Raw genomic sequence first — 12,886 nt, forward strand, 5'->3', positions numbered from 1 at the left:
GGGAGAAGGAAGGCTGGAGGGGTGAGGATGAATAGGGAAAGAACATGGTGGGAGAACTTTCCTGTAGGCAACCCACTTTTGGCCATTTTTTAAATTTTACTTTATTTTACATAAAGCCATCTGAATTGCTGTCAGGGAAAGAAGGGAGGGGGAAGGATTCAGCAGGAAAGAACAGGATGCACAGAGCAGTCAATAGAAAAAAGGAAAAAAGTCAGCAAGAAGCGTGGAGGATCTTTGGGCTGAAAAGAGAATAAGTGCTGTTCTGAAGAAAGATGGGGCACCCTGGGAATGGGTGGAGAGCTCTGTTGCAATGAATAGAGAGGTGTGGGGTGTGGCCTTATTTTGATAGCTGGAGTGTAACTTAATTTATTTCTGGAGAAGTACTACACTTCCACAAATCAAGTGTGAACTGGGCCGCTTGAATATGTAAAGTGAGCAGTGGCATTAGAATGCATTTCTTCTCTTTTTTTTCCTCTTTTTTTAAAGTAACCTTCTAGTTATTGGGAGTGTTGATAAAAGTTCCCATCTGGCTACACAATAAACAGTCTGATAGGCATGAATTACTGCCCCATGGAGCTCAGTCAGGTGTTAATTCTCAGATCTTTTTCCCTAGAGCAGTCACCAGTAGTAGTGGGGAAAGCAGCAAAGGGCAAGCCTGTGCTTCTATGCTGAGGGCAAAAAGAAAGTCTTGTGCTCCTGAAGGAGCCATGGGACAGGGCAAAAATAGAGAGGGCTCTTCTGGAAGGTCAAGGCTGTAGATAGCTTTTGTGAAGTTACAATACAAGTTGTGGGGGAAGAAGCACTCAACCTACATTATAAAATTCCAGTGAATGTGTCTGGAAGGCTCTATCTCTGTGGGCATCAAGAAATATTCCAATATTTATTTTTTAATTACTGCTCAGCCATAACACAGGTTAGCAAAATCCCTCATTCACCAGAACACCTTCTCATTTTGGTCTTTATTATTACCTGAAAATTGCATAATTGACTTCTAAATGCTAGAGTTTAAGAGGTGGGAGTACCCTGAGCAAAGCACCTGAAGGTATTTCATCTGTGACATAACGCTTTTCACACCAGGAGGAGTCAGATTTTCTCGACACTAATGCATGCTGTGGGGATGACTGCCCTCATGGTGATGAGTGTGAGCTGATGCATTTTGCCATTACAGAGGAGTATCCTCAGCTGACACTTAAAGAACAGATAAAGTATGAAAACTATCTCCATCCATATAGAGAATTTAAGATTTATGAGTTCTTGCAATAGCCTGCTAAAAGCCACAGCTTTTCACGGCATGCAATACCAAAGACACTATCTGTATTTCCTGATGATTCTATGCAATAGATGTGTTTATTTTATTAAATGAATTCATCGGTACTTACCACCATTGTCCCTTGTTTACTGAAATATGCTATTAGCATTCTTTCTTAATATGAGTAAAGTATCTCTTTTATGTCTCTCCTATGTAAAACTTTCATGAATATGAGAGCTGTTGTTTCATGCTACTTACAGAAACAACTTCTGATGTATTTCAGTATATTAAAATTTGAATAGAGGAGAACACCATGAAAGAGAGTGTTTTTCCCTGATTTCAGCATGGAGGGCTGCACTAATTCATGATGGCTAAGGCATTCCCTTCCCACAGATCACTTCTGGCTTATGTCTTACATCAGCCTCTAGAGCTGGGGTGAAATACCCTCCCGTGTCCCCTGGGAATTCATTACCTATGGGTTACGCTAACCAAGGTAAATGCAGAGCACCAGGAAAAAGCAGACTGTCCAGCATTATTATCCAGGGTCTTCAATAAAAAGAGAGAGGGCCTACTGAGGAAAGTGGGAAAATGTGGTGTCTTGAACCAATAGGGCAATTAACTCTAGTATCACTTCCACAGAGGCAAGAGAGTGACAGAAATTTCCAAGTTATTTCAAGAGACTTTTAAAGTATTTGAATAATAAGTGAGAAGATAATGTAGGAATAGCGTAAAGAAGACAGTACTTTTTCTTAGCTCTCAAGGGAGTAATCTTATTTCAATTTTTTTCTTTTCCAAGAGTAGTTACAATGATCCAAATATGTAGATATGACTGTATGTTAAATGAAGAGGTAACGAAGAACATTCTGAGTGTGCGACACACAGTTCACACACTATAGGATGAATTAAGTCCACAACACTGCTGCCAAGAACAATAGTATTTGGGATTTAAATTTAATTTAATTTTTAAATTATATTACTTCTGCCTGAAATGTAATATGCTCTCAGTGAAGTAATTTACATTTTCATTCATTGTTCTCACTTGTCTTGTTTGATGCTGTATATTACTTGCTATATTACGCCCTTAGCACCACTGTAGTGCAAATGAACTGGTAGGATTGTAGAAAGTTTTGCAAGTCAGAGGTATTCAAAGGCTTCCAGCATATGCCCCATGATTAACAAAAGCTTCCCATAAAGTGTGTTTGTTGTCTTTAGGTAAAGCAGGTACTTACTTAACATAATAGAAGATACTAAAAATGAATTAATTAGTCTTCAACGGCCAGTTAATATCAACAGCAAAGTTACCATTGGTCCTGTCAAAGCTAAGAAACTTTTGGCCACCTAGGACTTCACAGACATCCCTTTGCTGCAGGCTAGAAACTTGTTTGAACTTAGGGACAGAGATAGACATGACGTCCTCTAGCTCCTGATGTACACACCCTCTCACGCTTGAGTCAGCCACTCATCGTTAACAGCTTATGGTATGGTTGCATTCAACAACAGCAGCTTATCTACAACAGTTTGTTAATGATAATCATGTAAAAAAGAATCTGACTTGAAGATCATAATCAGACCGTCAGCTGAAATGACTGTGACGGTTTCAGACCCACGCAATTTTGAAATCATTCATCAAGTGGAGGTTACCACCTTGCTGGAGAAGCCTGCGGGATGGATTGGGTGCACATTCCTCACTCATTTTGGGGCAAAGGCTATTGACTCAGTAAAACAGTCACCTTGATAAGGGGGAATTTCATAGTGTGAGTGCCTAAATTACAGGAAAGTGATGTTGAGGATGCTAGTAGATTAAACTTCCAAAACACTGTGCAGGACATACATTTATATAACTAAAAATTACCCATTTGTGCCTGCTGAAAGGCAGGTATGCATGCTGTATTTAAAAATGGGAGCCAGTTTGGCCTGCAGATACAATATGATTCTCTCTACACCAAGAAGGAGTGAGAAAAGCCATTATGATACTGTCACTTTTATAATAACCAGAGTATGAGTAACCTCTAACAGTGGCGGGCAAGACTGAGGCAACAAACTCTGACAAGAGACTTTACTATTTAAATGAGAGTAACCTCTGTGTAGTGATAACGACCGTTACCGTGTCCAAAGACATTTGAAGTAAGTGAACAGAAATCCTCTCCTGCACCTCATTCAGCCACAGCACATGGTCTGAGGTAAAACAAATGTTTTTATTAAGCATTTTAATTAAACGTGAACAGGAGAAAATAAGACCTTGCCAAGCAAGGGTTGTGCCCATAATTTGTAAAGAGGAGAACTGTGATATTAACACCTTGAAAAACTATCTGCTCTTCTAACCTATTCCTTAAATGAAGTTTCCAAGGAAAACTAATGTCAGCAGAACAGAAGGTTAAAGCGGTTGCTATTTAAAAGACAAAACAACAGGATACCTGATGTCACCAGTCAAATCTTACAAAGCAAGATTTTTCCTAGAGCCTGAAATTACCAACAACATTAACCTCTTCCTAAAAAGATTTTAAAAGGTCCTCATGTATCATACCCAAAAATCATTATGACGACAGGCAGATCCTGAGCAGAAACGCTGAGAGTGAAAACTCTCACAACCAAAATGTAATGGGCATGGCTTTCCACTCATTCAGGTTAGCACAGTAATTTAGTCTTATGCAAATGGCTATAAACCAGACAAAACCCAGAGACTGACAGTGTTTTACTCTCATTTGCATCTCACAAGGCCATGCAGAATAGGACCCTGTGTGAATGGCATCACTCCATAGGAATTACTCTCTTTTAGACTGGTGCTTTGTGATGTGTGATGAATTAAAATCGAATAGAGCCATTTCTTGGAAAAAACCTCACAGAATTTCTATGTACAGTTAATTGACTTTGGATTTTAAGATGTTACAAGCTCATATTGATGCTTTTCCCATAGTCCAAGCTTTTTCAGGTTCTTTCTCATCTACTTTGACAAATGTCATATTTTACTGTGAAATATGATTGAATTTAGCCAAAGAACTTTAGAAAATGGTTAAGTACACATATCTAGACCTGCACATACAGATAATATGACTGAATACTTCTCATTTCCTAGTTAGAAGTACAAATGGATTAAATTTGTAAGACATTTTAAAAAAAATGTGAAAACATTAGCAGAGTTTAGTCTACACTGTAGTGTAGGAAAACAATATTAAAGTTCAAAGTAAAATGCTCATATAAAACAGCAAACAGAAAATAGTCTTGTTCGCTGAAGGCATTATCCATCTCCCAGACTTCTAATGACTTAGCTGAGAACAAGTTAAACCACTGTGAGAAAAAGTTTCATAATAAAATATGAATTTGTTTCTATTTCTTTATGTCTGTATACAACTTGGTTAAAATCATAGCCTGTAGAAGGAATTCCATGCTATTGCTGTTAGATTTCTTTGAGCTCGTTTATTATCCAGAGTATGCAGTATAGAAATACCTAGCGTACATAATTTTTTATAAACTTCCTTTTTGACTAAATATGTTAAATGTAATCATTCAATCTGATTGCTTACAGATTCGTTACTGGGCTGCTCATGATAAAGAAGCAGCTGCACAACGGGTACAAGTGAGCAATCAAGAATATTCAACCAAACTCGAAAACCTGAAGCCTAATACTCGCTACCATGTAGATGTTTCTGCTTTCAATAGTGCAGGCTATGGGCCTCCCAGTAGAAGCATCGATGTTATTACCAGGAAAGCACGTAAGTAAATGGAGCTTTAGGTTATGTATAATGTCGTGTACTTCGTTACTGCATGTTGCATCATGTCTATCATGTCTGCAAACTTGGCTTCTCATTCATATACCCAGTGTTCTACCTTTATGTTATATTGGTTCTTGGTTTGAAAAGTTCTAGCAAGGCTCTCCTTCCTCACTTTTGTTGCCATGTACAATGTGGGTATCTTATAAAAGATGGTAAGGAGACACAGATTATAGGCTCATAGGATAATTCAGGACGGAAGAGACTCAGAAGGTCCAACTGTCTGCTCAAAGCAGGGTCAGCTACAAGCTCAGACTGGGTTGCTCAGGGTCTTGATCCAGTTGGGTCTTGAAAACCTCCAGGGATAGAGACTGCATGACCTCCCTCTCTGGGAAACCTGTTCCACTCCCTGACTGTTTTTTCTGGCATCTAGTCTGAGCCTCTTTTAATTAAGTTTGTGACTTTTGTCACTCATCCTCCTGCCATGCACCATTTTGAAGAGCCTGGCTCCATCTTTTTAATAACCTCCCTATAAGAGCAGACAGGCGGCCCCTGGGCCCTCTCCAAAGCAGTCTCTTCTCCAGTGAACAAGCCCAGCTCTTTCACCCTCCCTTCACAGAGCAAGTGCTCCAGCTCCCCACCAGGTTGGTGGCCCTCTGCTGAACTCACTCCAGATTACCGATGGCTTTCTTGTAGTGGGGGGCCGAGAGCTGGACATGATACTCCAAGTGATGAACAATTCAGATCAGCTATTACTTAGGCAGCTATACCCTGGCTTTCTGTTTAATCAACAGCAAGAATATTCTGACTATTTAAAATGTGACCAATTGCCTTTTTCATTAACAGCAGAGGGAGCCAGGATCAGGCAGCCTTGAAAAGTGGGTGATCTGAATCACACCCTTGAATTTACATTGTATAATAGGCTTCTGAATATAGCTCTTGACTTAATGATGATACCTAGCACTAACGAATGCTGAGAAATGTTCAATTAAGAAACACATCTTATGTATTTAAAACACACTTGTATGGGCTAAAAATATGTACAACTAATTTGAGGATATCTGTCAGTAAATAGTGTATTGTGCAACTTGGACCTGCAGGGTTCATTTGTCTTGAATAAGATCACTCCATTTTTATAAGCTGACTGTATGAAATATAATTAATGGCTTCTGCAGAGGGGTACTCTGGTTTCTACGGAGTTAAATGCTGTAGAAATCCCTTTAAATGGTTAATTTAATCTCAATGAATAAATATGACTCAAGCCACATTTCTGGGAGGTTCTGAACATAGTTATAGTTGCATGCCAGCAAACACACGCGGTCAGCAACATAGTGAAGGGTAATGTTGGCCACTTCCATTCTGGCAACACAGAAAGGCAAACCCACAAAGCAGCCACTGCACAAGCCATACAAAATTGCCTGGCTGGAGCTGTAACAGTTCATTCTAGGAAGGAGACTATCCTTTCATCATATAAAGGTCAGCCATAATTTCCCTTTTTACATTTTTACATATCTTAATAAAAATGACATTGAATGTTTATGAAATCTCATTTATGTGCACATTATACCATATGTTGCTTTTCAGCTCCAAGCCAACGTCCAAGAATTATCAGTTCTGTAAGATCTGGTTCGAGGTACATCATCACCTGGGATCATGTGAAGGCAATGTCAAATGAGTCTGCAGTTGAAGGATACAAAGTATGATCTATGAAAATATTTTTTGTCTTTGTGTATGCTACATGAGGTATATTTTATAGACAGTGTTGAATTTTGGTACCTACTCAGACTTAAACATAGTTGCAGGCTAAAGATGAAGGTGTCATGCTGAGAGATCACAGATATCCAGCAGGCTTAGGGCAAAGCCAGTGGGCTTAGCCAATATGATGAGAAAACATTGAGGCACTGAATTTCATTTGGGCAGTGAGCCATTTTATGGGAAACTTTAAATCAGTGACTGCAGCAACCTGATTTCCCGTATGATTACCTTTATTGTCTGTTGACTAAAAATAATGCTTAAAAAATGACACTTTAGTAGTTTTTCCTTGTACCAGTATGCATTGTTCCAGCTTTCCTTTAATAAATCTTATATCAGGAGGTAATATATCTTATATCAGGTAATAAATCTTATGTCAGGAGACCCAGCTGAGTTCTGAGATTTTTATTTTATGCTCTTTGCCACCCTGCATTATTATCCTCCATCATTTGATTACTTATTTTGAATGTAGGGGCTGAAATTATTTTTCAAAAGGCGGCATACTTTTATAACAGAAAAGCAATGAGGAAACAACCTGTCTAGATTCACCCTATGTAAAAATGGAAAAAGTAGTATCTGCCAGTAAGTTTTGATATATATAGGCTTCATATATAAATGAAAACCTACTACTTTTTAATTTACACAGGGTATATAAGTAACTGTGTTTTCATGGAAATGTAGCATTTCAATAACTATACTTACTATGACTTTCCTAGGTACTGTATAGACCAGATGGACAACATGAAGGCAAGTTGTTTTCAACTGGAAAGCACACAATAGAGGTGCCAGTCCCCAGTGATGGTGAATACGTTGTTGAGGTCCGAGCACACAGTGAAGGAGGAGATGGAGAAGTAGCTCAAATAAAAATTTCAGGTGAGCAGATAACTTCCTTTCTTCTTTCCCACACTCCTTGGAAATCTTGGACTGAATATTTTCCTCTTGCACACTATCCAGAGATGGGCACACCATTCCCATCCAAAATGGGAGAGGTAGCTCTTCAGCAGTGACTGCACGGAGAATTGGGATTTGTCTTAAAACCGTTCTGAAGACTCGTAATGCACGCAGGACACTTCAGCAGCAGTCAGCTCAATCCTGGAAGCTCTGCCAATCTTCCAAAAATCAGACTGTTTCTACTGGTGCCCCCAGTTAGGCTACCACTTTTAGTAGTGTCCTACAAGCATAACTACATGGTGCAGACCTCAGGCTCAAGATGTCAGCTTGCCATAATCCTATAGTTCCTAGTACCTGTTGCCTCTGTATGTCATTCCTTTGTCAGCTGCCACTAAGAGGAGAGAAAGTAACTGAGAAAAGTAGGTGGTCCACAGAGTTCCACCGACCAATTGCTAGAGGAGTTCCACTTTTCAGGAGACAAGGGAAGCTGTGACACATACAGATGAATAAGCAATGAGAAACGCAGCATGCTCAGCTTTAGAGTGGTCTGGGTGATTGATAAAGAGGGGAAGGGAGCTTGCATGCATCAGGCTGATTCAACTTCTACTCAGTGTTGATTCTATCTACGGGCTCAGACATGGTCTGCACAATCCCTTTCTTGTTAGTTTTGTAATTTAAGTAGTGCCTTAGCACACAGTGTATGAAGTAGAACACATGAATAAACATCAAAGACTTGGATAGTGTCTTTGCAAGGTTATGATTTAAACACTTTCATTGTGTTCTTGCCTTTTTAATTAAAAAATTAACTTGGGGAATAGTAAGGATTAAACATCAACAGTATTCTTGTCACACAGTCAGTGCAGCCATTATTGTGTCTTTTAAAAAAAGCAATGCCTGTGCTATATTATCTGTGCACTGTGAGAGAATTCCTGCCCGTTCCTAAAGGAGTGGACCTCCGATCTGCTGGTTTTCAGTAATAGATACAGTTTACATCACCTAGTATGAACTCATGGGTATCACCATTTTTGTTTGTATGAAGCATCTATTCCAGTCTTGATAAAATGGAATCTGGAGGTGGAGGATCCATCATTTGCCAGATACTTTGTTCTCACGATTAATCACCTGCACTGTTGACATTCTTTTTTGCCTAATTTTTAATCTATATTTATCTGGTTTTGGAGTCTGGCCATTGATTCCTTTTATAGCCTTTGTCTAGATTAGAGTCTTTTTATGCCTGATGTGTTCTCCCCATTAAGAAATGTATATGTATCAGTCAAGAGACTGAGCAAATGCTAAACAGACTGAGCACCTTGAATTTCTCCATGATAACATTTTCTTCAGGTCTTAAATAATTTCAACAACTCTTCTCTTCACCTCTCCGACTTCTGAGAATTCCTTTAGGACTGTAGACACTATAACTATATGCACTGTTTCAACTCCGCTGTCTGCTGGCATAGTCTCGCCTTCCTACACTTACTACTCCCAGCATTATTCATGAGACTTTCATTAGCCATTTATTTCCTTGCACTGGCCTATAAAATGGTGTTCGTCTTGTTTGTCCAACACCAACTCTAAATCCTTCCTGGAATCCTTGTTTTCCAGGATACAGTGTCCCATCTGAATCTGTGTGGCGTGTCTCTTTTTTCCTTAGTGTGTAATTTTGCACGTGGCTATGACGAAGCACTGTTGGTTTGAATGGCTTAAGTTCCCATGCTCTCTGGATTTCTGTATGAATGTGTTGTCGTCATCACTGTTTGCTACTTTGCCATTTTAGTTCACGTACACAGTTCCTTAGCTGTTTACTTCTGGTTTTGATGAAAATTATTGGATTGTGTTCAGTCTATTACTGTTCACTGTGGAATTACACTAGAAATTCAACAATTGTGTTTTGAAATCTGCCAGTGACTGAATTCTTAATCCATTCAGCATACGCTCTGTTAATTGTTTGTACCATTTTCTATGAGAATGTCTTTGGGTACTAAGTCAACCACTTTACAAAAACTGTAATACATTGCATTATGTTATCATACTGTGGGTGAATAACGTATTTTATGAGTTGCAAAACAGTTGAAGCAACTGCTATCTTTAGGACATGTCTTAGGTCATCTTTGTATCTATCATAGATATATTATCATCCATCATCAGTGCGGTGCAAAGACCCTTTAGGTAGCAGCAGATAGATTACTTCCCAGACTGGAAGCAGAACCATCATGTCAGTACAATGCTGAGCCCAAGCCGATCGGTCTTGCCAGTGAGGCCTGCCCCAAGCGTGCCCCTACAGAGTTAGCACCTCTGGGAGAGTTAGCACTCTACAAATGCTGGTTGTAGAGTTTTGTGTTGCTCTGGCTTCCACACTGTAGCCAAGTTTTCAGCCACAACTTCTACCATACCCCAGCTAGACAGAGAGGGACGGTGCATCTGGCAGCCTAGATAAAGGCAGCATTCCCTAGACTCAGTTTAGGAAAGGAGATCGAAAAGGAGACAAACGGCAGGGTAACCTCTTTGGAATACACAGTATATAGAGAATTGGGCAAGCATTTCCAGCTATTTCTGGGCTCAAACCATGCTTTTTCCAAAGAGCAGAATGAAGTGTAGTTTTAACACCTACACATGGCAAATTATGTCTGCTAATCTTTATTCTTAAGGAAATTTTCCAGTAGTGCGACAGGGTTTAGAGTAACTGCCCAAAAAGGGTGACAGAGTGGTGAGAAGCTTTTAAGTAATGACGATTTTTCTCAGAGACTTGCAAAGAAGCGAAGACCTAGTTTGATATGTGTTCTGGTGGTTGACTGGCCAAAATGGAACTTACATAGTTACAGAGAGATGTAAACAATAGCTAAGGCAAAACATAAGGCATCTTATCAAATTCAGAGAGGACCATTGCCTTACTTGAACTTTAGGCATCTGATTCTCGAGTTCGCAAACCAAATTAATTTCCTGCATAAGCAAATGGGGAGAATGAAGCAACTAGGGCAGGGGTTCAAAATCGCCTGGATGCTGACTAGGAATGACCAAATCAAACAAACTGGAAGGCTGCACCAAAAAGAGAGGAATGTCTAGAAAAACCTATGTGTCTTCCAGATTGGTGTTTTCCTGTTGTTCATTGGGTATCAAATCCAAAGTAATCTACATAATTCACCTGCGTTAGGTGTCTATGCCCCCGTTATAATCAGTTGTCATCTAGGGTGTAATGCAGAAGCTTAAACAAAGCCTGCATCATTTGAGATGCCCCAGATTCCCAGGGACATCCACACAATGCTGGCAGGCATGACATGATCTACAGGAGACCGGAGGTCTTCTGGATCAGCAACTGGAGGCCAGACAGGACACCAGAAGACATCTTTTGGCCTATATTTCAGGCATATGTATTGCACCCTTTTGCAAACATTTCCTTGATTTGTGTGCCTGCCGTTGCTGTGCTGGGCTACCTTGTTATCAGCCTGTTGTAGATGTACGCTGAGCAATTCTTAGCACTTGCTGAATTAGGTCTGAATTAGGTTTAAGTACAAGAACATATAGTTCAGGAACCCTAATTGGCCCTGAGGTCTTAACTTAGGTATTAAAAATACGGCACGTTTTAACTAACAAAAGTTATGTCTGAAAGTCAAATGTAAAATAAACTAGAAATATATGTTATTTCTAGCTCAACCCCTTCCTTGTCTAAGGGAGAAGCGATCTTTTATGTTTTCGTCATCCTCTTCCTTCTCACAGAAAACCCAGGCACATGCTGAAGAGGGAGGCAAACGTCCTGCAGCAACTTTGTTCTCATATAACCAGTCAGCTCCCTACGGGATACAGTGTTTTAGCTGAGAATGATGTAAAGGAAGTTTACCAAACACAGCCATCTCACATCCATTTCTTTTTAGTGAACATCTTGAAATATGAGTGCTTATCATAAAATCACTCACTGTTTATACGCTGAGCTGCACTTCAGCATACAGCTATAATCAGCGTAAAAAACAGTCATGAACTGTTGTATTTCATTGGCCAGTGCCCATTGTACAGTTAGGGGATTGGGAATATTTTTCAAGCCTATTATAGTAAATAAATGAGCTACACAATTTAAAATTCATTCCTGAGATACAACAACCAGTTGAAGGATGGAATTACTTGTTTAACCAACGGAGTCTGTTTCAGCGGCTAATAACAGGCTTATCCGTTTTCTTTGAAATATCTTAAAGGCTGAGATTTATTTTTTGTCTCCTGCATGCTTTTTTGATTGCACTGCTTTGTCATAATGCTAATATTAATGTAATCAAAGCAAGCTCGCAATCAGTAGGAATGAAAACTATATGGTGCTTGGTTCTTTTCTCACTTCGCTTGTGTAACTGCACTGGCGTGAGTGCAATTAATTTATGCCAGAGTAAGGAAAAATAAAATCAAGCTCTCAAATTTTAAAATTTCATCCGGGGTGGGGGAGCGGGGAAGGTAACTTCTGATTTGGGAAATTATTGTGAAAAAATGAAGATACCATGTACCTTCACCTTCAAATATGAAATCAGGTTAATGTCTCAGTTTAAATAGTGACATGGACAAAGAACAATTTATTTATTGTATATGCTTACAGCAAGAGAACAAAATTACAGCTTCTCTGTGTTCACTGCACACATACATATAGACTTATGAATTCCATTTGCCAGAGGCATGTTTTCGGATCCTGAAAAAGTATTTACTTTGAAGCACAGCTTTTTCAAAGGAAAATGCAAAATTTTTGCCCGTAGTAACTCATACAAACATTTTAATTATTTTATATTTTAATTTATTTTTTTATTATTCTTTAAACAGGACATTAATATTTATTGCACATATTAGTACCAAGTAAATCAGGTAATCATTCGCTTTTCATGTGGTATAATCAAAATCTTTTGATCATAATTTGAAAATGTCCATCTGTTGCAAAGATGGTGGTAGTGATAAGAAAAGAGGAGAACACAGGTAAAAATCATAAGGACTGCTGATGAAAAGAGTCCTCTAACTGGTATGACAGTCCTCTGTTACTGGTCTTGGAACTTATTATGCATCTGTGACAAGAATGTAACAAAAAGCTTCTACTAAACTAAAAATACATTTCCAAAAGAGCTCTCCTCTACAAGAACTGTGATTTTCACAATGCATTTGGCTGTTGTCTCATGGCTTGACAATTAAGTAGAAAATACTCAGAATACCCTCTAACCTGGTGCATAAATCTGCCTAAAACAACATACTTGGTTCTCTGGTATTTCTCTTGATTTTCCTTTATCATCACATTTAATTTCATCAGAGTTCTGATTTATTGGTATTGCCTCCT

General features: G+C 39.0%; 1 protein-coding gene across 1 annotated transcript in view; it reads left to right on the top strand.

The window, feature by feature from the left end:
* CNTN1 (contactin 1) overlaps positions 1–12,886 on the top strand; it is a 270,079-nt gene that overhangs the window by 242,101 nt on the left and 15,092 nt on the right. Inside the window, exons 21-23 of the mRNA XM_087766507.1 lie at positions 4,773–4,959; positions 6,541–6,653; positions 7,425–7,581. Coding sequence (XP_087622633.1) covers positions 4,773–4,959; positions 6,541–6,653; positions 7,425–7,581 — 457 coding nt within the window. The remainder of the gene's footprint in view (positions 1–4,772; positions 4,960–6,540; positions 6,654–7,424; positions 7,582–12,886) is intronic.

The sequence above is a fragment of the Nipponia nippon genome, unplaced genomic scaffold, assembly GCF_047370975.1.
Source record: "Nipponia nippon isolate SJK-2023a ecotype South Korea unplaced genomic scaffold, ASM4737097v1 scaffold_3, whole genome shotgun sequence".
Taxonomy (NCBI): domain Eukaryota; kingdom Metazoa; phylum Chordata; class Aves; order Pelecaniformes; family Threskiornithidae; genus Nipponia; species Nipponia nippon.